Genomic DNA, 25,982 nt, shown 5'->3' with positions numbered 1-25,982 from the left:
GTCAGGCAGCGAGGCTAGTCCGCATTTGCCAGCATAGTCAATTTACCTAACCTAGTGTGCATATCTACAGTACTTCGTATAAATAAAAGCCCCTCAGAACAACCTGTATTGTACATGACCACGATTATATTCCGCTATCTCTCCTGGTCGTTAATGGAATCTCATCCGCAACCACCACCACCTCAACCTTCCTCACAATCCCCCCCACATGCCGATCCAGAAACTCCCGATCCCCCGCGAAGATCTGCGTCGTGATATTCGCCAGAATCTGCCGCTCGTGCTCTTCCGAGGAGCACGACGCCTGTCCCTGTCCCCGCTGCCTCACGTACGGCATGATCCAGCTCATCTTCCAGTCTGCTGCGAAATTCTCGGTTGACTGATTGGCAACAGGCTCCCCATCCATCTGGTGGTGCTGCGTCTGTTTCTTTCGGATATACTTTCGAACCCAGTGGATGACCAGGGGCCGGATACACGGAACTGAGGCGGTTATAAGGACAATACCGGCCTCGATGAACATCCACCGGAGGAGGGGGACGCGGTTGATGCGCGGGTTGGTCGATTTGAGGATCGTGGGATACTCCAGGGTTTTGACGAGGGAGGCAGCCATTGCTCTTCAGCCTTCGATTAGTCTCTGGGCAAAGGGGGGGGTTCGAGGTTGAGAAGAGGTAGGGCTTACACGACCCCCAGGCTAAGCAGGGAGATGAGCACCAGTTTGACCCGGAGCGTCCAGTTGAACCGCCAAAAGATGTAGATGGGGAAGACGGCGAGGAAGAGGTCGCTGGCGGAGTTGAATGCTACCCTCCCAATGGATTAGTCGTTGGATCTTTGCTGGGGGAGTACTTGGCGGAAGGGGCCCAACTCACCACCCTGGAAATATCCATAATCGATCTGAACATCCAGCGACATACATTGTTCCTGAGCGCCTGGCTGGAATATGTCCTGGACACGCGAGCATTGTGCGAACAGCAAAACCACACTGACCACATTGACGATCACCTGCAGGGGTACGAGAGTCCACAGGACCATGCGATCCCACGTCCGCGCCGCCAGCAACGCCATCATGTACATAATCATCGCGAGACGACCGGCCGTGGCGGCGAGGATGACAATCGCGTAGCCGATGGTCGAGTACCGGAAGCTTGCGGTCACACTGCGGTGGCTGGGGGCCGTGCTGGTGTTGCCGTACCCGTGGTTGACCGCGACGTTGAACAGCACGGCTGCAATCAACAGCAAAGTCTGGCCTAATTAGTGACAATCTGAGAAGGTGACTGGCAGTAGCGTACCAGAGCCAACAATATGATCACATCGCTAAGCTGCAGGTTCCCGAACTTGTAGTTGCTGGCCGTGCGGGAGGCGACCACGAGGATTGAAAAGGCCATCATTGTCCACACGCTGATCAACAGTTCCGGGCCGTAATTGGTCCCGGATGGCATCTCTGCCCCAGGACCAAGGGTATGGTTGTGGACGTGCAGCATCTCTGGAGGGCTCGCTGGTTCTCATCTTATCACTCCGCACGATCAGACTGCGAAAGAGCGGATCCAGTTCTCAGGCAAGCAACCTGGCCATGGCTTTGGTTAAGAAGCATGACCATGGGGTCGGACTCCTCTCGCGGGTCGGGCATTATACTCAATCCAGGGCCGGGCGGGACAGTGTCCAGATATGGGGAGACAAAGTCAAAGCCGACAGCCTCCCTGGAGCCACATCTAGACAACGAAAGTTCATTCACGCTACCTGCTCGGTCCTAAGCCGCAGATCCTTGACCGCAACAAGACTAAGACGCACCTGCCAAGGCCCAGGATTCGGGCATCGGCCGAGACAACCCTTATCTGAAACACCGCCGTTGTTCGAATCCACCCACTGGCCCAATCACCCAATTGATGTGTGCTAAGCATTCTGATTGACGCCAGTGTCAGGCTGACGAATGTGTCTCAGAGTTGGCGACGGTCTGATGAGCTTGAGAGCTAGCTAAGCTCTGGGATGTGCCTCTGCAACCCCCTATTTTTGACCCCATCGTGGGACAACGCCAAGACCCGTGAAGAAAAACCCCCAGAGCGAGCAGTTCTGGTCCGTGCCTGGCTTGTCCCGTCGCTTTAGGGGCTTGGTGGTGGTGCTTGGGGACTGTTTCTGCCAACCTGGAATGTTGTCCGTCACTTGGTCTAATGACCACCAAGCCCTACATCCGCGTGATTACTCATTATTCCGGGGAATGGGTTGTCGGATAGTCTACGGGATCTGGTCCCTCAATTCCAGGGAATCTGATGTTTGTGGCGAAGTGTATTGACTATATTAAAAGTATATATACATAGCTACTTCACTGCCCAAGATCACCACACCGAGTGTCGGTCAATCCGGCGCTTAAAAGTTTCCCTGCTTGCCCGAATCAGCCTGGGGGCTCTTTCCGCCCTGGCTGGAGACGAAACCCGAGGGAGCAGCCCCAGCAGACGTGGCAGCAGGCGCGGCAGCGGGCTGAGAGGCAGTCTTCGAGTGTCCGCCGCGTCCATGGCCGGAGCCCTGGTGACCGTGGTGCTTGGTGTGGTGGCCCTCGTGGCCGTGGTGCTTGGTGTGCTGTCCGGAAGGCGCAGCACCGGAGGGAGCAGCACCTGAAGGACGAGGTCCCGAGCCGTAGCCCTGACCGAAAGCACCAGAAGGAGCAGCGCCGACACTCTGGCTGGGCTTGGGAGCACCACCGAATCCATGGCCAGAGCGCTGTCCTGAGGGCGAGGCGGAGGGAGCAGCGTCCGCGTCATCACCGAAAGCGGCAGAGGCAGAGACATAAGAAGTCGCAACAGACGTGGCAACAGTGCTGGACTCTTCCACCTCGACGACAGCAGTCTCAACGGGAGTCGAGTGGGCGGTGGCGGCAGAGGTGGATGAGGCGACGGCGGTCTCCGATCCCATGGCGGGGATGTTGATGGTCGCAATGGTCCACACCTTACCACCCTCACTCGAGCTCAGGCCGGTGTAGGTGGCGCCGGCGCCAGTCGCAATGGTATCGCCAAAGGTAGTGTCGGCCTCACGGAGGGTGATGGTGGTGTTGAGGTAGACCTGAGCAGCCACCGTGCCCGTGCAGTCGGAGTCGCACTCGGTGCCTGTTCCATAGCTGTACAGTAGTAGGGTTAGCATCAGTAAGCACCAACCATATGATAAATGAGAGAGGCAGCTTTACCCAGTCATGTAAGGACCTGAAGCGTAGGAGTAGTTCGACAGCGCGGCACCAGTCACGGCATTGGTGACCGTCTGCACCCAGGTGTTATCATCGGAGAGCAGGTTGTATTCGATGCGAACGTGGTCGTCGCCGCTGACAGCGGAGCCAGTGCCATCGAGCTGACCGAAGGAACCGAAGATACTGGCGCGCACACACCACTGGCCCGTGGTGGCACCGCACCAGGCGTTGCTGGGCCAGCTCTCCATGGTGGTCTGGATGAGATCTCCAGTGCCGTTGCTCATACCAGGCCAGAGGAAGAGCTCACCGTTCTGGGTGGCAGGGGCGGTTCCGGGGATGAGGGTGGTGACCGCATTGATGATGTCGGACTTGGTGGGACCCAGCGAGACACTGCCTCCCCACGAGTCGCGCTTGGCCACCTTGGTGCCGCTCTGAAGAGCAGCGGGCAGGACGGCGGCCAGCGCCACAGTGGGCAGGATTGCGAGAGTGCTAAGGACTTGCATGTTGATGTTGCAGATATCGATATTCGGGTATGCTAAAGAACGTAGTCGGGATGGGAAGATTAAGAAAGTGTGTGAAGAAAGGTCGGGGCCACCAGTGCCGTCAATGAAAGGAATGAGATTGCCACAGGGGTGAGAAGAGAAAGTAAAATAGCTTCGACTTCAGGAGGCATGGAGCTGGTGAGCTTTATAGAGGAAGCGAAAGCGCCGGCCGGTTTTGAAGTTTTGCAGGGGAAACACCTTAATTTGCCCAGGTTTCAGATTAAGCGTTGGCCCGCACCCTGAAACAAGCCTCCCATCCACGTTTTTGGCAGCATGCCGGGTTGAAAACACTCAGAAAGGAGAAGGCTACTGGCGACTGTCTCAGGTACACTCTTGCTGCACCTTTTCGGGCCTCATGACCGGGTCTAGATCTTCCGTCCATACGACGGCTTCAGTATGGTGCGGAGGAGTGGGTTGACCCTTGAATTGGCTTGGAGAGACATCGTCGAAGTCTAGATCTGGCAACAAACATCTTTACAAGACTTGAATGCTGGCTGGAGTATTTTCCTCAGGGGAAGTAATGGAGTCATGCACAAAATGTCTCGGGTAGATTCTCTGGGCAGACTGACAAGAATTGGCCAAGCTTTCGAAACCAAGCGAAACCCCACACCACACCCCCCTGGATGGAGCATACAGGAGACAAGCCAGGCTGATGTATTGAGAATGAGCTGGACAACGAACAAGCGAGGATATCTGAGTGATGCTCGGAGTTAGTACCCCGAGGAGTGACAAGAATATATATGTCCAGGCCTACTATAGCATCTTCTCACCGAGACGTCGCACTTGGCCGACACCCAGGTATGATGACATGGAAATGTGCATTGCGACAACTCTCAATCTTTCCCTTGCACTTCTCAATGCTACACAAATGTATATAGCGCACATCAGTTAAAGTCTCATTAACTCCAGTTAAGATTCTGAATCTCAGCTCACATGACCCGACAGTCTTATGCGAGCGGGGTGGGATAGGTCAGGTGACTGTCCTTTGTCCAACATCTCGCTCTCCATGACATCTCCACGCCATCTCACATGCAACAACCATCTAATAGATATCATGGCAGACATTGTCGACGATTCTGAGCTCCCCAAGAATACCACGGCCTCCAGTGCCAGCACCCCGACCCCTACCACAGACAATGAACCCGCACCCGCAAAGCTAGCCGGCGACGAGCCCCCCTCCGCCGAGATCCAAGCCAAAGTCGCCAGTTACACCGTCCTCGACCGTGAAGGACAGCCACACCAATACTCGACCCTCTACAGCGGTCCAGATGCGGCCCCCCGCACTCTCGTCGTCTTCATCCGTCATTTCTTCTGTGGGGTATGCCTTCCTTTCTCCCAGCTGCTCACGCACCGTATGCTAAACAACCACCCGCAGAGCTGCAAGCAATACATCGAGGTGCTCTCCAAAGCCATCACCCCGGAGTTTCGGTCCCAACTCAGCTCCCCAACCTCCGTGGTGGTGGTGGGGTGTGGGGACCCGGGTCTGATCGACATCTATGCAAAGGAGACAGGCTGCCAGTTCCCCATCTACGCGGACCCTACCCGCAAGCTCTACGAGCAATTGGGGTTGCTCTCTTCACTGGCTCTCGGCGAGAAGCCAGAGTATATTCAGAAGAGCATGGTACAGATCGTGGCCGAGTCGTTCTGGAAGACGCTGAAGCAGCTTCCCAGTGGGTTAGCCCTCAAGGGTGGGGATTCGCGCCAGAATGGCGGCGAGTTCCTGTGCGAAGCGAGTCCCGGGGGGAGTGATGAGAGACGCGTGGCGTGGTGTCATCGCATGCAAAATACTCGCGATCACACTGAGGTGGCGGCTTTGTCCAAGATCTTGGAGCGGAAGGAGTGAGTTGGTCGGGTGTGGTACCGAGCGTGTTAGGCTTGGGGATAGCTGAGATCAGAGCAATTCGAATCTCCGATTAACTGACATGTGCTGATATTACTTCTTTGTGAACTCACCGGGATGAGGCTATCCACAAGATTGTGATGCAGGCAGTGTCTAGGTACCTATCCCAACAAATTGCATTACTCATGAAACGCATTTTCTTGTCAACCATACAAGACTAGCTACACAATAAGTCACAGAAGCCAAAGCACTTTTCTCGCCCCAAAGCCATCCTTACACAGCAATAGCGAGTCGATCATGACTCCCCACAACTTGATTGATTCCCGTCGCGATCAAATCATCGCTCGCCTCGGCGCGACCCGAGCCAAACCGCTTCAGATTCCACTTCTCGACGCCCTCCACATCCTTCAGATCCTTGGCGAAGGTCCGGAACAGATCCGCATTCAGGCGCTCATACTCCGCATACTCCTTAGGCCAGTCGCCCAGTCGCTCCACTGCCAGCTTCAGCAGATGCAGATGCTGTCGGACATGCTTGCCCTCATCCTCCACAAGGCCTCCAGGGCTGGTCGCGCCGGATCCCGACTCGCTGCTGCTAATGCTGTCCTCCATCTCCGTCGCGGAGACAGAGGTCGGATCAATAAACACCCGCAGCGCATTCTCATGCAACGAGGCCGCCTTCTTGTAGTATCGGTAGGCAAGCTCGCGACGGTCCTTCTGGGATTGGTACCCCTGCGCGACGCTGGTGTACATCTGCGAGAGGAGGACGGTCATCTCGACGGTGCTGGGGTGGCGGGGGCCATGGACGCGGGCGCAGTTGTAGACAATGTCCTCGGCGAGACGCATGGCATCCGTGTAATCCCCAATCAAATAGCGGGTGATGACGAGCATGCGGCCCAGGGCGAGGGTGTAGGCATACTGGGGCTGCGAGGTGGCAATGTGGTTGGTGTCGCGGTTGTTCCAGAGCGAGGTCAGGATCCAGGCCAGGGTGTGGTAGTCGTGCTGCTCGTCCAGCACGCAGATCAGGTTGTTCAGGTGCACCAGGTCCAGCTGCGTCAGGTCCACCTTCTGCTGCTTGAGGTAGCCCAGCGTCTCTTGCAGGATGGTGGCGGACACGCCGAGCATCTCCTTGCGCGACGCGGCGGCAGGCCGCGCCTCGACGTCACGACCGGCGATCACCAGCCCGAGCTTGAAGACTATCTTGAGCACCGAGGGGGAGGTGTAACCCTGATGTGCCCGGATGTACTTGAAGGCTGTAAGCGCCAGGCTGCACGCTGCACTGTAGTCCGCGGTGGCCAGCAGCTGGGTCACCCGGTCGTAGCTGGCGATCGCCACGGAGCGAATGAAGTGCTGCGAGGTGTGTGCGTGGAAGTACTCGAGGAGGGTGGCGATGAAGATCTTGGCCTGGCCGGAGTTGGCTTGGACGGTCGACCCCTCGGTGGCGAGGAGGTAATTGGTGAATTGCTCGACGAGGCGCGCAGCGTCAGCGTGACGGCCCTTGGCGGACAGGAAACCATACAGTCGCGAGGCAGACGGGGTGACGGTCATGACACTGCTGTTCTTCGAGCTGATCTCAGTGCGGAACTGCTCGAAATACATGTACTCGGTCGTCAGCGCCGAGTAGATCTCATTGAGGGTGAGCGAGGAGTCCTCTCGTTGACGCAGGCTGTACTCCAGCTCGGCCAGGAAGGATAGACTCTGCCGCTGGCTGGAGGTCAGGTCGAATCCCACAGCCCCGACGTTGGTCGTGTCCTTCGCCACGATCTGCCGATACAGCTCCTGGGATATGTCTCTGGCCCGATCTACCTGCCCGGCCGTGATGTAACCAGCTGCAATGGTCTTGGCCGCGGCGCTCAGCTGGATGGACGACGACTCGGTGGCGAGGACCTGGGCTGTGGCGTTGCGCAGGAGGGTCACCGCAGCCTGCGTATCGCTCTGTTTGGAGTACAGAGCCACGATCTCGCGGAGGTGCGACAGAGCCTCTTCATGGGCCCATCCATGGGTGGAGCGAAGAGAGGCCAGACGCTGCGTGCGAATGGAGATCACCCTCTTCACTTGGTCGGCGCTCATGGACTCCGTCTTCGACGCGTTGACAAGAATGTTTTGCTCTTCGTAAATGGAGTCAAGTGTAGCGCGGATGTCATCACGGTCGATGTCCATCTCGTTGGATTTGGTGTTCAGCAACTCTTCAAACAGCTTGATCGCTTCGGCCTCGTACCGCTTGGACTCCAGGCAGATATTGGCCAGGGTCTTGGTGGCCTGGATAGTGATCGCGGCCGACATGCCGAACAGGCTGATGCAAGCTTTGCGGTACTGCACCGTCACGTCGTGAATGGCCGTGGTGTCGCTGTGGACCATGCGCAAGCAGTGAATGTATCGCTCGTAAAGCGTCTGGACGAAGCTCGGTTCTTGAAGCTTTGGGCTAATCTTGGGTTTCTGAACCGTATTGAATAATACGCGGCATGGCTTCAGGGCGTCTGCATAGCGCGCCTGGTTTAGGAGCTCAGTTACCACAATCAGCAAAGGCTCAAAGGCATCAGGATGGCAGGATTCGGAATCCTTGTTCAGAATGTGCACGATCTGGCGATAGTAGTCCACCGCGATAGGACGAGGACGAGTCAGCTCGGCAAGCTTCCATAGCTGCTTGACGACGGTCGGGTGCTCCGGTCCGTATCGCTTGGTCGAATCGCTCAGGATATCCTGGTGAATAGTGATCAGCTTGTCACTTTGCGACATGCGTTCGTATAGACGTAGAATGCCTGTCGTGACACGGTCTCGCAGCTTGTCGCCCGCCGGTCGATCACGGCGGACGGCCTGATACAGACGCAGACGGACGTCCTCCTCCTTGGCTGTTCGGCGCCTGGAGCGATAGCAATTTGCCAGGCGTTCCGCAAGTTCGACACAATACTCCAGGTCACTTGAAGGAAGAACCACCTCGTCCACCGAAGGTGCAAAGAAGGCAGGCCAGCTGGTCCGGAGGACTTGCTTGATGGCCTTGGTGGCGTCCTGCCATCGATGCTGTGACAGATACAGTTCCAACAAAGTGTTTGTCGCAGTCACGGAGACCTGGTCAGTGCTGGACGTGTAATTGAAGACCATCTCTTTGAGACTTGATTCCGTGATGCTCGAGCTGGTCGAGGTTGCCATCTTCATCACCTCGCGGGAAGTGGTATTGATATGCTGCTGCACCTCCTGGTGGACCCCGCTCTGACTATTGGTACTCTGAGCGCAGTGCTTGAAAACGTTAAGCGCAAGGACAGAGAGTCCCACGGACTTCATCACCTTGGCCACCTCGAGGAACTTGGCGGCCACTGCCTCGGAGCTCGACGTGCTTTGGCCGTAGCCCTCCCAGAAGCCGGACAGAATAGAGGCGGCCTCGTTCTCCCGGTGCTGGGACTTGAGGAACTTGGCATAGCCCAGCACGGCGTCCATGTTCTTGAGCTCCCAGTCAGACGAGTGGTTGAGGCGGTATTCCTTGCTGGTTTGCTGCCACAGCTCAATCCACGTCCGCTCGGCAGCCTTTAAGTCTTTATCGGCCATGAACCGCTCAGCCTTGGCCTGTAGAGACCTGAAGTCGAATGCGCGGGTGATCACATCATCCAGCTCCAGCTCGTTCAGCGAGAAAGACGTCCGCGTCTCCACCGTATCTTTGCGACCGTGGAGATGGACCAAGAGCGAGTCGTCCGTCGGTCGCGGGCCCGTGGGTTGCGGCGCGCTGTCCGTGGTCGGCCCCTGCAACGAGCTTGTGATCTCCTTAGCTCTGGCCTCGTCTCCCATTGAGATAAAATGTTCGGACAGCTGGGTCAGAGTGGAAGTCACCATGCTGCTTGACACACCATAATGGATCTTGTAGCATTCAACCAGAAGCTGCAGCATCTCGGTGCGTTTCACCATGATCTCGGTCTTGGAATCGGCGACCTGGTCGGCCGTCACTTCCAGGTAGAATTTGGTCATCTGCATCGTGACCAGGTGTCGGGGCGAGAGCACGGTTTGGCTCATCTTCGCTGCATCATAGAAGACTTTGCTAATATGGGCTGGGCGGGTGTTGTGAATACGTCGGTAGAACAGAGCTTGACACAGGACAGTCTGCAGGGTTACGGGGTGATTAGGGCTCCACGCCTGCCGATACAGTCGGGTTTGGATGCCATGCAACAGCCGCAAGGAGGGTGTGGATTTGTTATCCCACACGGCCATCTCGAGCAATGGCACGGTGGGCGATGTTGGAAGCGCACTGTGTAGCCCTTTGGCTGCGGTGGTGATTTCCTGGTCGGTGGTGCAGCCAAATGCAATCTTGACGTGCGTCAACCAGTAGCGCAGAGCAAAATCAAGCAGAGGATATTTGGCCAGCAGATCCTGGGTGGTATTCTCATCCAATGAATCTAGCGAGGGCTCGTGCTCGCTGGTCACGGCCTTCTTAGTGTAGAACAGCAGTCGCTGTGCGAGATCGCTGTTCCTATTTTTTATGGTCGGCAACGGTTTATCTTTCGCCAGCACGTCCAAGATCGCGGTCCGGATTTGTCCATGACGGAGGTAGACCAGATGGCTCTGGACCAACACAAGTGATGCGACCGGTTTCAAGAGCCGCTGGATGTCAAGCTGCCTGTCGGTGATGGTGGCATCTTCGACGTGGATGGAGCCCAGCGCTGACAGCTCCTTCTGCGTCATGGGACGAGCCGCAGTGGAGAGCCAAGCCAGTATCTTCAATGCATCCTCGCTCAGTTTCGAATGTAGGCTATGCGAGACCAGATCGGTGAGTGTCTTGCCGGTGTTAGCCACACTTTCAATGGCTCGGTTAAAAGCCTGGGCGTTGGACGAGCCCTCCTCGCCGATGCGTTTCGCGGCCAATGTGGCCCAGAGAAACGAGCCACTGGATGCTTCAGCAATCCGCGTGACGTTGATCTCTTGCTCTTCTTCAGACAACGAAGTGAAGGCACGAGTATTCTGCAGGATCTTCCGAACGACAACGGTGATGTCGTCAAAGACAAGCTCGGGGGAGACATTCACCGTGCTTTGAGAAGACGTGGAAGGCTGCTGCTGGGCGCCCAACACAATTAACTTGACTCTATCCGCCGGGATCGCAGCTTCGGTCAGTCGCTTGTGAAGGGTGGTCTCTCCGCAGCTGGCCTCGTCCATTCCATCAACCACCAGGACGAAGTCCTTCGCACCCTGGAGACTGCTTTTGAGTGCGTTTCCCACCGCAGCCCACAGGAGATCGTCGTACGCATCCTCGTCCAGCGTCGACTGGCTGCGCGTATACGCATCAGACAGGATCTGATAGAGTCGTACATTGCCAATGCGCTTGTCGAAGAGCTGTGACAGGATAGTTTTGGCGACGGACCGGGGGGTAGTGTTGGCTGGGATTCGACTGTCTATAGAGCCTATGAGTAGGCTTCACTGATGCTGGGGAGCGGGACTCACTGATCGGGACAAGGATAGATTTGTAATGAGTGCCTCCGACGGGGTGTTGGAGATGGTCGTTGATCACGGTCGCCAGAATCGTCTTGCCAGATCCTGGTTTCCCATGCACGGCCAGGACCTTTCGGTCGCTCTTGAGAAATCGTGTCAAGTAGGGGGTCATCCACAGGCAGGTGGACTCCTCACGCTCTTGGGCAAAGTGTGCGGTTGTTTCCGCCACGTTGACCAGCACAGGATCTTCCGGCTGCAACCAGTCCTTAAGGGTTCGAATCTCGGTGACTGTTGCACGCGAGAATTAGCCACCGGTACAGATATGAGGAGTAGTTTGAAAGCAGTCGCGCTCACCTTTGTCCCCGTTCAAACCCTCCCGGATCAGCTGGTGGCGCCACATCGACTCGGAGACATGCTCGCAGCGAGCCTTGAAGCTATCAATCGGACCCGGGAATGTGCGGTAGATATCAATCGAGACTGAGTCGGAAGAGTGCAAAGACCGGTGGAAGTGTCTGGCCACGCCAACGATAAGAGTGACGAGGTCGGCCAAGGCTAGAATGAGCTGATCCCTGATCTCCTGGGACACAGAGAACAATTCTGTGCGGTCCAGCAAGTTTCCAAGGCCCATGGAGGAGCGGTAGAACAACCCGAACAGATCCATCAACGCAGGGGCATTGTCCTCCGCCAGCTATTACGAGACATCTTAGCATTCAACTTGGCTGTGTGCTTGGGTTAGGCATACATACCTCGAGTAAACTCGCACAGTGAACATAGGCAAGCTGAGCGGCCATGTGACTGTCCCCAGCAAACTGCTCTAGGGCCGTATCAAAGGAATGCAGTCGTTCCACAAACAAAGCCGCCCAGACAAGCGCCTTGTCAAAGCTACTGCCCTCGGGAGGGAGCTTGCGCATCCTCTCCACTCGAATCCATTCGAGAAGCGTAGCATAGTCCGCATCGGTGATGCTGGAAGAGATCATAGCGTCGCTGCTGCGACGGGTCAGTGAGCTGACGACATCCGCCAACGTAGAGCCTCCTCCACCACTTAGGGCCCGCGACCCTCTTCGCGAGGTGGAGGATTGGTACGTGGTTGTATATCCCTCCTGCTCGAGGATATCTGACGCTCGTCGATTCCCAAAGAGCGCAGTGGTAGACAGAGGGGAGCCGAAGGTGTAATGGACGTTAGGTTGGAACGAGGTAGCCATGGTTGGTTTCACACGTGGTTATTCGTAGGCCGGATTGTTTATGCCAAGGAGTGATTCTCATTGGGACAATTGAATTGCAACTGATGGATCAAAGTTTGAAGCAATTTGGATAGATGTTGAGCGTAAGAGGGGATGATGCCAAGCAAATCTGGATTTAAAGGTCAATTTCAAGATACTATGAAGTGATACTTGCCAATGAACAGGATTCTGAGTCTTTGTCCTCTATTTCAAGTTTCATCTTCCTTGCTGAATCTCCCTCCGCCAGCTGAAAAGACGTCAGAATGATATGCACGACAGTAGGCTGGACTCTCCAATGAATGCTGGAAGACCCGAAGCTTTTTGAATTGATGACAAATCCCAACAGAAATGACCTGGTCCACCATGCCCACATTCCCCAGAGATGGCGAACTGATTAGTAGATGGGTCTGGAATCTACAACCGATCAAATTTGACATCACTATGGGTAGACGCTGTTCAGTGTTTGTTGTGGAACTTCCGCTACCGAGTATTCCATGGGGTATGCAGCGCATGCAGCTTGTTTGGCTTGACTTGAGCCTGCCCGGAACATGGTTGACCAGCATATTACAGTAACAGATTGAATTGGCGTCCCAATTGTGCCGGTAAAACCACAATGCTTGCTGAAATCTTCTGGATGATTATCCACTGTCCACTGCTGACAGTGCAGTTCAATTGCGTCTGCTCCGAGTTTCAACCGTCTCCAAGAGCAATTTCCCCATATCTCAACGGTATTCTTACCTGTTCTATCTTACACGGTAGTAGTAATAATGGATTGACAGAAAAAGTCAAAACCTCACGTCATAACAACTTAGGGGTGGGATAGTCGAATCGGTAGGCGGCGGAAGGCGGTTGAGTTAGGGTTGTGGGGACATCCGCATGCGGAAAACCTTCCTCCATGCCCGGGGCAGCCAAAGGCAGCATTTCCACAGATCGTTGTCAATGTTTTTGTGAGCTTTGGGGTTCCATTGCACTACTTGAGAAATCCCTCATGAGTTGGCTACGCGGTGAGAGTGGTTGTCATGCGGAAAGACTCGCAGATTTCATCGCCTATGGGGCGTCCGGCTCTACCAGAAATCGATCAAGGTAGTGCGGTTCAAATCACAGTTAATTGACACGGCCGGCAAAGTATAAGTATAATATCCGTCGCAGTCAGCCTCTGTATAGATGACCGGCATTATTACTCCCAGCGAAGGATGCACGGTATCCACTTTGTTCTCCCCGATCAGCGAGCGTCCTTGACAAAAATAGACACATCGCATGCGGTTACGGGGTCTCGCGGGGACCATGCTTGGTCTTCCAGTGGATGCGAAATAGCCTATAGGTAAAAATGCCTCGAATAAAATAATCTCAGCAGGATTCCGCGGAGCTCACATCTCCTTCGATGGCAGTGTATGACACAATCTGCCAACATCGGAGCTTGTCGACCGGGCCAGTCAGTCACGACACGTGACTCACAGCTGGCCGCCACCTTCATCTGTCAGGATCCTTCGAAGACTGAAAACATTGGGTTTAGATTGTGTTGTTGCTTTTCGATTCAACTGCAGTGTATATAATCTTCCATAGGAGATTCTCAGTTCCGAGAGTGTGTGTTGGTGGATTGAAGTGTCTTTCAAACTATATTTGTGTGGGTCTTGGTCTCCATCCACACGACTTTTGAAGCTCAGACCCTCAGGATCTCCTTAGTCGCGTGGCTTGGGCGGCTTTGGCAGCAGAAGCCAGCTAATGGCTGTAGCGCAGAGCAAAGCCACAAGCATGGGCTGCAGGACTTTGACTCCCGTGCGGGCAGAAAGAATGCCGGTCAATACTGGGAACAAAGAGCCTCCGATCTGACCAAACACGAAGACAAATGCTTCCTGAAGGTTAGTCCATAGCTATGCAGGGACATGAAAGCAAGATGCAGGCAAAAAACGCACCAATTGCTGAACTCCGAACATCTGCCGGGAATATCTTCGAGGCGACCGAAATACCCTACTCCATATCTCAGCACCTGGCAAATTGTCCCTCACGGATACAACATCCTGGCAGTGCAGTACTTACAGCGGCAAAGAATGGCCCAGAAAAGAAACCCAGAATGCAGATGGCCACGGCCTCGACAATGATGTTCGGGACCCTGCACGTGATGCATTAGTTGTATATTTTGTATTCATGAGGAGCGGAGGGATACCTACAGCCAGAAGACTAGTTGCAGTCCCACACACAGTACGGCATAAAGGAAGATCATCCGCCGTTCTCCCAGCCGGAAGGTAGGCTCAGCCAGGAGCAGCCTGCCCAGGAAGGCGCCTCCGTAGAATCCGGTGGGCACATATCCCATTGCATCCAGATTGCCGTGCCGCACGTTGACAAGATACTCAACCATCCAGCCTTTTCTTTTATGATTAGTTTTTGGTTCGGTAATGGAATATTCAGAGTTGAAAGCTACTGACCTCCCGCGGTAATGGCCGCCCCGAGAAAGAAAAAGAAGTACAGACTGGCAAGCCAGACCGTGGGCACGCACAGAGTGTTCTTGATCTCAACCAGAGCACGGTGGCTCTTGGAGTCGGGATGAGCATCTTCTTGCGGCCTCTCTGGTGAAGGATCGAAAGTAGCGGACCTGGTCGTGAGCTGATCGTGAAACGCCGTCATCACGAATACCAGATTCAGAACCCCCAAGCCCAGGGGCGCCAGATAGAACAGATTCCACTGGGTGGTTGTTCCCGCCGATGCCACCGCCGTGGCCACCAACGGACCGACCAAGCACCCTGCCATATACATGGCATGGATAAACCCCAACCAGCGATGGGCGGCCTTGACGGAAGCAACATAGGTATTGGCGTGGGTGTCATTGTACGCTTGCCCTAGACTGGCGAGAAAGAAGGTAACAACATAAAGCGGAAATGGGGGCAGCCATGCTCGGAGGGCGTGGGAGAGTACCTGAAGGGCTGCGCCTAGGGCAAGAATGGCTCCGAGGCCGAGATATTGGCAGAGGGCGCTGTTGGTCACGGCGGCCACCAGCCATCCCGCGAAAGTTGATACGTAGACCACGACGACAAGGTTGGTGCTCACATGGTATGAGCGAATCACATAGGGTATCAATGAGCCCAAGCTCCCATCATTGACCCCGGCAACAAAGAAGGAGAAGCCAGCACTGAGGATTTTGACATCCAGCCATCGTGTGTCAGCAATGCTTGGCTCGGGTGGCTCGGCTGATTCTGGCTGCTGTTGCGAGAGGTCGATCATTTCCTGGTCTGCTTGCGGTCGCATTATGCTGGTTCTTTGATATGTTGGGAGGCAAGGTGTGGGAAGGTTAAGGGATGAAGCATAACTGAAATGTTGGTAGACAATGGCTTATAATCATATTACTATCTATGGGTGACTTGGTGGCTTGGGGATGCGGGGAAGTTGATGATATTTCCAGATCCGGCAATCTACGCAGCAGTGCAGTCTGTCTCTCTTGACAAGCTGTCAAAACTACCCTGGGTCCTGCCGAAGATTAGCCGAAGAGCAGAAGAGCAGAAGACATTCACGGGACTTGAGACATCAGGACATTACGGCGGCAAGACAGTGGCGGTAAGGCATTCTATTCAAGCGCACATGACCGTTGCTGATCGAGAACGGAAAGTCTCTGCCTCAGGCATCCGCAAACAATTCCTAACGAGTGACCCTCACTGCTTGCCACTCAACTGAACCTTTGGATTCTTTCGTGCACCAGCGCTGCAACGTCATCACTATTCTTCTCTAAGAACATCATATGGCCATTCCCACGAAGACCCCAGTCCGCCAACCGCACATGCTCGGTGCTCACCCCCGCTTGGCGCAGAAAATGGACGGTGCACCAGTCGTACGGCGCATGATACGATGCCTCGGAGGTGACCAGCACCACGGGCGTTTGTTGCAAATTCGCCAGCTGACGCGCAGGCGGGCTTTCCGCTTGTATCACACAGCCCACCTCATCCGGGTGGGTGGCGGGGATGGTCGTCGTCACCAAGTCGGTTGCGGGATCGACCACTGCAGGCGTGTAGGCGATGGGGATGTCCGTCAATCCATATGCCCGGGTGGTCCCGTTGCCAAAGGCCGCGTTGCGAAACGGAGGACCGCCTGGTTCGAGGGAGACGATCAATTGCACGAGATCCGGGCGCTGATCGGCTAACAACCAGGCCATGATGCCGCCCTGGGAGTGTGCCAGAAGGATCACCGGCGTGCCGATCCTGTCGAGCAGCGCGACGCCCGCTTTCTGCATGGCGGTCTCTTGGGGGACGTTGTCGCTCACGAAGGGTACGGTGCTGGCATAATACTCGTCGAAAATCGGGTCGTGCATCACCCCGGAGCCCGGCCACTGGGTGTGCAGCTTGGCCTGCGGCCATAGCTCATACTGCTCCGGAGCCGTGAAGTATCGCTGCAGATGCTCCGCCGAATACGTCTCCAGCTCTCCATTCCACCATTGCCAGGGACTGCGACCGCGGAAGGGTTGGTCAAGGAGGTAGCATTCGTAGCCCTGGGCCAGGAAGTAGGAGGCCCATCCCGGCTGACCATCCGGTTTATTCAGCCAGTTGGTTCCAGTCTGGGCTTGTCCATGGATCAAGACAATGGGGTAGGGTTGAGTGACTCGCGTGGGGGTCAGTTTCTCCACATAGATCTGGCCAGTGCGAATGTGCTCGCCGGTGGCTGGCAGGGGAGTGTACTCGCCCCCGGCATAGAAATACCGCACGCGATGGGGAGAATCCGTCCCCGAAGGGAACATCAGCGCCAGTAACGAGAGTGCAAGGTTGACGAGCATTATATTGCTTTCCTGTTCTTTGTGTAGTCGATTGCTCAAGTTATCCCCATCGCAAGTTGAATCAAATTTTTCTGTTGCATGCAGGTCACACAATCGCCACGGCAACGCGTGGCTGCCTTGCTGGGTGTCATGGATGAGACCCGTCTGGCGGCGGCAATTGCAGGCTGCATGCTGCATGCTGTTTCATCCAGCAACTTACCTAAAGACTTGAATCCTGACTCTAACGTCACACTGCTCGGAAGATTCCGAGCCTATCCCGTGAGTGAATGTGCCATGCCGGGCTGTGTTTTGACGGCTGCCTAGGATTGCTTAAGCCCACGCACTTTGTCCACGCGTCACTCTCCTCTCCACCGGGCCAGAATCCAGGCCGACTTACCCTATCTACATACATACATACACACACACACACACACACACACACACACAATGCCAGACTGATTCCAAGAAGTACCCATCCAGCACCCACGATGCCACCTCCCAGAGGGCAGTCAGTTGAGTATCACGACCTCACCAGTCGCTCGTCCATCGACTCATTTGCATCAGTCTCTGACTGGGAGCAAGCTGGCCTGGTTCTGCCCAGCAGTCGATCGCACCGGTCCTTCTGGCGCAGGCTGTGGAGATCCACTCCTACTTGGCAACCCCAGCGTCCGAGACCACGTCGCTTTGCTTCACCTCGCTGGTCCCCCATCCGACAACTACTTCGCATCGGATTGAGCTTCCTCGTCGTCTTGATCAGCTGCACCGCCCTCTTCTTCCCCTCCTACACGCGACTGCCGCCCCATCACCAATCGGTGGTCGAGCGAGCCACGCAGTCCGACCAGCATGGCCGCGCCAACCCGCGCAACGAGCGCATCTTCATCGCAGCCATTCTCTACGACCCCGAGGGCACAATCACAGGCGGCAGATGGGGCGAGTCCCTGCTGCAGCTGGTCGATCTCCTTGGCGAAGACAACGTGTTTCTCAGCATCTACGAAAACGACAGCGATGAGCAGGGCGAACAAGCCCTCCGTCAGCTGGAGGACCGCGTCGCATGCAACAAATCCATCCAGTCCGACCTCCGCCTCGACCTGAGCACTTTTCCACGGGTCACCGTCCCAGGGGGGGCCCAACGCGTCAAGCGTACCGACTACCTGGCGGAGCTGCGCAACCGCGCCCTGCGACCGCTCGACGATCCCGCGGCCCAGTCCTACGATCGCATCCTGTACCTCAACGACGTGATCTTCGACCCCATCGACGCCGTGCAACTCCTCTTCTCGACAAATGCCGCGGATGCACCCGACGGGGTGGCCCGGTACCGCGCCGCGTGCGCCGTGGACTTCATCAACCCGTTCAAGTTCTACGACACCTACGCCACGCGCGATCTGGAGGGCTACGGGATCGGCCTGCAGTTCTACCCGTGGTTCAGCACGGCTGGCCACGCCCGCAGTCGGCAGGACGTGCTGGCGCAGAAGGACGCGGTGCGCGTGCGCAGCTGCTGGGGCGGCATGGTCGCCTTCAACTCGACGTACTTCCAGCGCCCGGACCGTCCGGTGCGCTTCCGTGCGGACCGTGACTTGTTCTACGACGGGTCCGAGTGCTGCATCATTCATGCGGACTTGCAGGATCCCCCAGCAGGAGCAAATGTGGATGACCGCACTGACTCCGGGGTGTATATGAATCCCTATGTGCGGACGGCGTACACGGAGCGGAGCTTCCGGTGGCTGCGCACGACGCGACGTTTCGAGCGGCTCTACGCGCTGGTGCACGGGATCGTGAGCCGCGTGGCCGGGTTTCCACGGTTCAATCCGCGGAGGACACAAATCGCTGGGGAGGTGGTGCGCGAGAGGGTGTGGGTGCCGGATGCAAGGCATTCCAACGGGGGATCCTACCAGACGGTCGAGCGGGTGGCCGATAACGATGGTTTCTGTGGTGATGGGTTTGGTGGGAAACGGGGGTTACAGCTCATCCGGGAGCATCGTCAGCCTGGGGAGGACGGATGGGAGGAAATTCCTGTGCCTGTTGCATAGCCGTTTGTGTCCTAGATACTTAGATGCGTATTTGAAGTTATTTTCAATTTCATGGTTGCTTGTGTACAGTACAGTGCATCCGCAAAGGGTATACCCAGTATAAGGGCTAAGGGTGAAATAGCATGATGAATAAATAGCTTTCGCGAAGCCAAGGGTGCTAATATATTACTTTAAGATGTTATTACTGCCTTATTTAACTTATAAAACAGCTGCTGCTTTTAGAGGCGGCTGCAGCCGGCTTGCTTAGCTGTTATATAACTACTATTTTAAATTATCTATATATATTTTTTTATAGATATTTATAAAGATTAGAAAAGCTGTTTAGACTTTTATAACTACTTTTTTTTTTATAAAAAAGTATTACTTTTTATAGTAGTACTATTAAAACCTCTACTTTATAAATATTTTTATAAAAAACTAAAGTAGTAGAAAAAATAGCTTATTATTTTATATTTTTATAAAAAGTATACTATACTACTTTTACTACTATTTTTATAAAACTTTTTTACTAGTATATAATCTACTATTTATTAGCTGATTTTTTTATAATAGTCTATAAATAATCTTTTTTATAATTAAAAAAACTTTTTTTTAGTAAATAGTATTAAATTTTTTTTAATTTACCTATTCTGGCTATTTAAAATATTTTATAGTTAAAACTAGCAGAGCTAATCTTATAAAAATAAAATTTTTTTTTATATAAAAAAACTTTTTTTTTTAAATCTCCGGCCTTTTTTTTTCTGCAACTCTTTTTTTTTTTTTTTTAGTAAATTTTTTTATATAGTATTTTTTTTCTAGATGTTTTTATAAATTAATATTTAGCTAATTTTTTTTTCTACAGTAGTATTTAAAATATTTTATTAATTTCTTTTATAAAAGCTTAGCCCAGTTTTTTTTTTTTTATAAAAGTTAACTAATTTTTTTTATAGTATATTATTTAAGCTTTATATTTATAGACCCTATTAGCCTATTTTATTTTATTTTTTTTATATAAATTATTTATAAAACAGGTTTAGACTTAGCTAACTATTTATAATATATTTTATTTTTTTTTATTATAAAAAAAAATACTTTTATTACTGCTGCTGCTACTGGGCCTATTACTACTACTATTATAAATATATTTATTTTTATTATATCTACTATTATTATTATTTTAGTTTTTATTTTAGTTTTTAATTTTATTATAAATTTTACTGCTGCTGCTGCTGCTGTTTTTTTTTTATATACTACTATTTATATATAAAAAAAATAAGATTTTTTAGTTTATAATAATAAATATTATAGCAGCCCCTACAGCTTTTATTTTTATATTTTTTAAATTTTTTTTATTTTTTATAAATATATTTAGGGTTAATTAAAATTAGCCGGCTTTTTATAAATAGATTAATAATAAAAAATAAAATATTTTACTTTTTATTAAATTATCTTTTATAGTTTAGTTTTAAAATTATTTAAAAATAATATCTACTATAGTACTTAATTTTTTTTTTTAAAATAGATTTACAGCCCCTATTAAATTATAAGCAGATTTAGATTTATAAATTTATTATATAGTTTATATTATATATTAAATAATTAAATTTTAAACAGCTGACTATTTAAATACAGCTTTATAAAAATATTTTTATAATTTAAACTAACTGGCAGCTGCTGTTTAATTAGATATATAAATACTATTATAATTTTTTTTAAAAAAGTTTTTTATAACTATATTAGTAGAAAAATTAGCTAAAAATATAACAACTGTTTATATATAAATAATAAATACTATTTTTTTATAAAATAATAGTATATTTTTATATATTTTAGCTTTTAACTACTATAAATAAATACTATAGTTTATATTAGTTGTATAAAATATATAGTTATAAATAGTTTATAGTCTATATTTAATTTAATTTTTTTTTAATTATTTAATTAAATTTTTTATACTTTTATAAGGCAAATTTTTTATAAATCTGTAAATAATATAAATTTACAGTAGATTTTTAATTTTTTTTTATTATAGTATTTTTTTTATTTAACTAAAATTTTTATTATTTTTTTACAGTATTACAAATTTAATAATACTTTTAAATAATATTTATAATTATTTAGATTTTTATTTTTTTATAAAAAATACCCTTACAAGTCTACCCCTTTTATTATATAATATTTATAGAATAAAAATATATAAAAAATATTATAAATCTAAAAATTTATAAATAATTCTAGTTTATAGGCCTATTTATCTATTTTTTTAATTATATAAAATAATTTATAATAAAACTAGTCTAGTTTTTTATTTAATTTTTTTTATAGTAAATTTTTTATAAAAAGCTAAGCTTTCTAGTCTACTGTAAAAATAGTAGTTTTATAATTTTTATTATAAAAATTCTTTTAGTACCTGTAAATCTGCTTAAAATTTACAGCTATTTTTTTTTACTTTTTTAATTTTTTAAAAATATTATTTTAATTTTTTTATAAAATTATTTAGTACTTATAAATTAAGTACTATTATCTACAGGTATTATACAGTTATTATAAAAAATAAAAAATATTTAATTAATATTTATAAAAAATTATTATAAATAAATTTTATAAATAGTAGTATTTTTATTTAATTATTTTATTTAAAATTAATATAGTTTTGTAGATATTATTTTAATATACTATTTATTCTTTTTATTTAATTATTTATTTATAGATAATAGGCTGTACTTATATTTTATTTAATTATAAAAATATAAATAAAGTTTAACTAAAAAATTTTTATAAAAACTAGTTTATAATTTATAATTACTTTTCTAAATATTTTATACAGCTGAAAATTTTTTTTAAAAAAAATTATTATAAGTTTTTTTTTTTAATAGTATTTTATAAATTAAAATAAAGTAAACTATTTTACTAAACTAATCTACTATAATTATAATATTATTATAAATCTTTTATAAGTTTTTGCCTTTATAAATACTTATAAATAAATTTATAATAAAATTTATAATTACTTTTTTTTAAAATTTTATAATAAATAATAGTAGTTTTAATAGCTTTTATTATTTTTTATAAATTATTTATCTACTTTAATATACTTTATATATATAGTACTAGTTTTATATAAATTTAACTAGTTTTAGCTACTAAAATTTTTATAAAATTAACTTTTAAATTTTTACTTTTATAAAATATTTAATAATAAAATTATTATATAGTTTTATAAAAATCTTTAGTTTTAGCTGGTAGTTATTTAGAATATATTACTTTTTTATAAAGTAAAGTAATTTTTAACTAATATTTTATTATAAATAATTTTTTTTTATAAATATTTTCTACTATAAAATAAACTATTCCTATAGTTTTTTTTTTATTTTATTTAAAATACTTTTTTTATAAAATTATTTTTTTACAGCAGCTGGGGTAGTTTTTATATAAAATTAATAAATAAATTTTTACAGTATATATTTTTATCTATAGTTATTTTTATTATTTTTATATAAAATTCTAGCTAGTTTAGATCTGCTGTAGTATTTTTTACTAATAATATTTTAACCCTTATAAAAATAACTATACTTTTTTTTAAATTTAAAAAATTATTTAACTACTATAGTATTATTTTTCTAAGTTTTTTATAGTTTTTTTTTATAGCCTTTTTTTTATAGTTAAATTATTATAATAAAATATCTGCTAGATTCTATAAATCCAGTTTATATATTAAAAAAAATTTAAATACTATAAAATATTATACTTATTTAATCTATTTTTATAATAATTTTTTATTAGTTATAAAGTATTTAAGACTTTTATAGTTTATAACTATTTTTATTGGGTATTTTATATTTTTAAACTAGTATTACTACTTTTTAAATAATTTTATAATTATAAAAAGCTTTTAATTATAAATACTGTAGTTCTGCTTTGTAGAAATTATTTTTAATAAATAAAATACTACTAATTTTTATTAGCCTTTTTAATTTTTTTATAATAGTATTCTACTAATTATAAGAGCTAAAATATCTATTTTAATTTATAAAAAATTTTTTTTTTAAAATATACTATAATTATATTTTTTATAAATATATTTTTTAGCTTTTAAAAGCTTTTATAAACTTTTAATATTAAAAAATTATATCTAGTTTTTTTTTTTTATAAGGTGTTTTAGTAAAGTCTATAATTAGTACTATAATTTATAAATATTTTTTAATAAAATATTTATACTAATTTATAAAGTTTATAAACTTTAGTATATTTTTTATATTTTATAGCTTAGACTAATTATAAATAGTTATAATATATTCTAGTTTTATATAAATATTTTTACAGCTGATTAGAAACTTTAAAAAGTTAATTTTTATTATTATAAAGTAGTATTTACTTAGTTTTATATATAATTTTATATTTTATAGTATTTTTAATATCTTACAGATCTATATCTTATATATTTTTAAATTTTATAAATATATTATAATATTATTTAAATAGATAATTACAAAATTATCTAGATATTCTATAAATATAGAATTTTATAAATATATTAGTTAATTTAAATAATATAACTAGATACTTAAACAGTTTATACTTTATTTAAAATACTATTTTTTATTTATACTTTTTTATAATTTTAATTCTATAGTAGATTTTATATAAATTTAGCTATATAAACTAAAAAGCCTCTGTAAATTAGTTAATATATTTATTAATTTATAATAGTAAATAAATATTTTTTACTATTTATTTATTTAATTTATAATAGTCTATATATATTTATAGATTTTTATTTTTTTTATTTATAAATAAAACTAGTATATTTACTAATAATTTAAAATACCAGATCTATCCTTTTATAAGTATCTTTTATAAGTAGTTTTATATTTTTTTTTATAAATAATATTTTATATACTTATTCCAGCTTTGGCGAAAATTTTTTATAAAAATTAATTTTTAAATTTATTTTTAGTTTTTATATAAATAAGCTTACAGCTTTTTTTTTTATAAATACTGTTTTATATTTACAGTACTATACTAGTATCTTTTAATTAATAGTTATTTTATAAATTTTTTATACTATTACTAAATAAAAATTTATTTTTATAAGATTTTTTAGTATAATTTTCTCTACTATAATTTATAGTACTTTTGGTATATAATATTTATAAAACTAAAGTTTATATTTATTAGATTTTATAGTAGATTTTTATTATTTTATTTAAAATATTTTTAAAATTATTTTATTTATTTTTAATATTATAATTACAAAACCTGTTTAGTTTTTATAGTATTTCTAAATATTTTTTAAATATACTATAAATACTATAGTTTTTTTTAACTATATATCTTTTTATTTAACTTTTTTTATAATTATTTTTACCGGAATAGTTAGCTACTTTATTTATTTAATAAATATTATAAATACTAGATTTATTTCTACTTTACTATTTATAATAATTTTTATTTTTATAAGATATTTTTTTTACAGAAAATCAGCTACTTTTTTAATTTTAAACTAAAATAAATTATAATTTTAATTTAGCTTAAGGCAGATACTGTAATTCTATCTACTAATTATTTTATAAATAATTTAATAAATTAATAATTTTTTATTTAATAATTTATTTATTTATTGTAAGGGCCCAAACAGCCCTTCCAACCTTTGCGGATATCTGTAAAGGGAAATATATATAGACAACCTAAGGCAGTAGTTATATAACAGCTAAGTAAGCCAGCTGCGGCTGCCCCTAAAAGCAGCAGCTGCCTTATAAATTAAATAAAGCAGTAATAATATCTTAAAATAATATATTAATATCTTTAGCTTTATAAAAGTTATTTATTTATTATATTATTTTATTTTTTAGCTTTTATAATTTTATTATTTAATATCCTGTAGAATAGCCCGGTAAGTAATAGCCGGCTATAATATATAAAGCTAAATTAAAAATAACTCCTCTAATCTAATTATAAAAAACTATATATTAACTGTAGAAAATAAATTATCTATATTAAAAAAAAAGTACAGGTTCTGATTTAAAATTTTTATAAATATTTATACTTGCTTAAATAAATTACTAAGCTGCAGAAACAGCTAGGGATTAGTACTATAAAAAAATATTTATATAAAAATTTAAAAAACTCTAATTCCAGTACTGTAGAAACTAAAAAAACTAGTATATATATTAATCTACCTATAAATAAAAAATAATATAATATCTACAACTATACTATTTACTATATATTTATTACTAAATAAAAATTAACTGCAGAGGCTAATAATTAAAATAAAAACTAAAAAATATATATTATAATAGCCTATTTAGATTATACTTTAAATAATTTATAAAAAGGCAAGATAGCTGAATTCTACTGTAAAAAAAAATAGACTAGCCTTTATAAGTTTTTTAAAATACAGCTAAAAAATTCTATAAATAGACAGTAGAAAGCCTAATTAAAAATACTTAAAACTAAGTTTTATAAAAAAAAACTAGAGTTTATTTATCTACAGAAATAGAAAAAAATAAAAACTAAATTAGATTATAAAATATAAAATATTAATACTGTATAGCTGTATTTATTTTTTATATTTTTTTTTTATAGTCTAAAGAAAAATTTATAAGCAGCAGATCTTTTTTATAACTAAATAAAATCTTATTATACTACTTATAAAATTATATTTAATACTAAGTTAGTAATATAAGTAAATAAAAGATAAAATACTTTATAAATAGACTTTAAAAAAAAGTTGCAGGTCTACTGCCCTTATAGATAAAATCCAAAAACCAGAGATTTAAACTAATAGTTTTATAAAAAAAGTTTAAAAGCTAAAGTAATTTTTTTTAATACTATAAATATTTATAAAGGCCTTTAGATTAAGAGTTTACTATAATTATAGATAAATAAATTACTAAATAAAAAATTACTGGTTAATTAAATTACTTATAAAGTAACTAGCAGACAGAATTATAGTATTTATTTTAGACTAAATTAAAATTATAATTTACTTTAATTTAAAACTAAAAAGGTGACTAATTTTTTATAAAAAAAAAAATATCTTATAAAAATAAAAATTATTATAGACAGTAAAG

General features: G+C 44.8%; 7 protein-coding genes across 7 annotated transcripts; 2 read left to right on the top strand and 5 right to left on the bottom strand.

Annotated features, from left to right (window-relative positions):
- Positions 1–124: 124 nt before the first annotated feature.
- BO86DRAFT_425420 (uncharacterized protein) lies at positions 125–1,915 on the bottom strand (the record flags this gene model as incomplete). Its single annotated transcript, XM_025675481.1, has 4 exons — positions 1,284–1,915; positions 864–1,236; positions 677–794; positions 125–611 (listed from the first exon to the last, which is right to left on the bottom strand). Exons 1-4 carry the CDS (start codon positions 1,473–1,475, stop codon positions 125–127), a joined length of 1,170 nt encoding a protein of 389 aa, XP_025522130.1. The 5' UTR covers positions 1,476–1,915.
- A 325-nt stretch (positions 1,916–2,240) lies between these two features.
- Positions 2,241–3,679, bottom strand: BO86DRAFT_451789 (uncharacterized protein; the record flags this gene model as incomplete). Its single annotated transcript, XM_025676884.1, has 3 exons — positions 3,167–3,679; positions 2,601–3,100; positions 2,241–2,281 (listed from the first exon to the last, which is right to left on the bottom strand). The coding sequence occupies exons 1-3, from the start codon at positions 3,664–3,666 to the stop codon at positions 2,241–2,243; spliced, it is 1,041 nt and encodes a 346-aa protein (XP_025522129.1). The 5' UTR covers positions 3,667–3,679.
- A 1,050-nt stretch (positions 3,680–4,729) lies between these two features.
- On the top strand, positions 4,730–5,713 carry BO86DRAFT_373215 (peroxiredoxin-like family protein). The gene is made up of 2 exons (XM_025670373.1): positions 4,730–5,023; positions 5,081–5,713. The coding sequence occupies exons 1-2, from the start codon at positions 4,760–4,762 to the stop codon at positions 5,546–5,548; spliced, it is 732 nt and encodes a 243-aa protein (XP_025522128.1). The 5' UTR covers positions 4,730–4,759; the 3' UTR covers positions 5,549–5,713.
- Positions 5,714–5,769: 56 nt separating this feature from the next.
- Positions 5,770–12,282, bottom strand: BO86DRAFT_425411 (uncharacterized protein). Its single transcript, XM_025675480.1, has 4 exons — positions 11,695–12,282; positions 11,427–11,636; positions 10,957–11,228; positions 5,770–10,907 (listed from the first exon to the last, which is right to left on the bottom strand). The coding sequence occupies exons 1-4, from the start codon at positions 12,148–12,150 to the stop codon at positions 5,819–5,821; spliced, it is 6,027 nt and encodes a 2,008-aa protein (XP_025522127.1). The 5' UTR covers positions 12,151–12,282; the 3' UTR covers positions 5,770–5,818.
- Positions 12,283–13,847: 1,565 nt separating this feature from the next.
- BO86DRAFT_425392 (putative MFS transporter) lies at positions 13,848–15,384 on the bottom strand (the record flags this gene model as incomplete). The annotated part of the gene is made up of 5 exons (XM_025675479.1): positions 13,848–14,017; positions 14,082–14,136; positions 14,206–14,278; positions 14,337–14,529; positions 14,592–15,384. 5 exons carry the CDS (start codon positions 15,382–15,384, stop codon positions 13,848–13,850), a joined length of 1,284 nt encoding a protein of 427 aa, XP_025522126.1.
- Positions 15,385–15,709: 325 nt separating this feature from the next.
- Positions 15,710–17,126, bottom strand: BO86DRAFT_393576 (alpha/beta hydrolase). Its single transcript, XM_025673050.1, has one exon. The coding sequence runs from the start codon at positions 17,096–17,098 to the stop codon at positions 15,824–15,826; it is 1,275 nt and encodes a 424-aa protein (XP_025522125.1). The 5' UTR covers positions 17,099–17,126; the 3' UTR covers positions 15,710–15,823.
- A 191-nt stretch (positions 17,127–17,317) lies between these two features.
- Positions 17,318–18,939, top strand: BO86DRAFT_393575 (glycosyltransferase family 69 protein). The gene has a single exon (XM_025673049.1). The coding sequence runs from the start codon at positions 17,389–17,391 to the stop codon at positions 18,925–18,927; it is 1,539 nt and encodes a 512-aa protein (XP_025522124.1). The 5' UTR covers positions 17,318–17,388; the 3' UTR covers positions 18,928–18,939.
- The last annotated feature ends 7,043 nt before the right edge of the window (positions 18,940–25,982 follow it).

Source organism: Aspergillus japonicus (assembly GCF_003184785.1).
Source record: "Aspergillus japonicus CBS 114.51 unplaced genomic scaffold BO86scaffold_111, whole genome shotgun sequence".
NCBI lineage: Eukaryota > Fungi > Ascomycota > Eurotiomycetes > Eurotiales > Aspergillaceae > Aspergillus > Aspergillus japonicus.
This window is presented reverse-complemented; position numbering and strand designations above follow the sequence as displayed.

Excerpts from the sequence above, each read along its gene's own strand:
- BO86DRAFT_393575 (XM_025673049.1), top strand. The coding sequence starts at position 17,389 with ATGCCACCTCCCAGAGGGCAGTCAGTTGAGTATCACGACCTCACCAGT.
- BO86DRAFT_425411 (XM_025675480.1), bottom strand. The coding sequence starts at position 12,150 with ATGGCTACCTCGTTCCAACCTAACGTCCATTACACCTTCGGCTCCCCT. Across the intron at positions 11,229-11,426 it reads CTTTGCACTCTTCCGACTCA|ATTCGAACCCTTAAGGACTG; the intron begins GTCTCGATTGAT and ends ACAGTCACCGAG. Across the intron at positions 10,908-10,956 it reads ATCCTTGTCCCGATCAGTGA|TCGAATCCCAGCCAACACTA; the intron begins GTCCCGCTCCCC and ends CTCTATAGACAG.
- BO86DRAFT_373215 (XM_025670373.1), top strand. The coding sequence starts at position 4,760 with ATGGCAGACATTGTCGACGATTCTGAGCTCCCCAAGAATACCACGGCC. Across the intron at positions 5,024-5,080 it reads TCCGTCATTTCTTCTGTGGG|AGCTGCAAGCAATACATCGA; the intron begins GTATGCCTTCCT and ends AACCACCCGCAG.
- BO86DRAFT_393576 (XM_025673050.1), bottom strand. The coding sequence starts at position 17,098 with ATGCAGCATGCAGCCTGCAATTGCCGCCGCCAGACGGGTCTCATCCAT.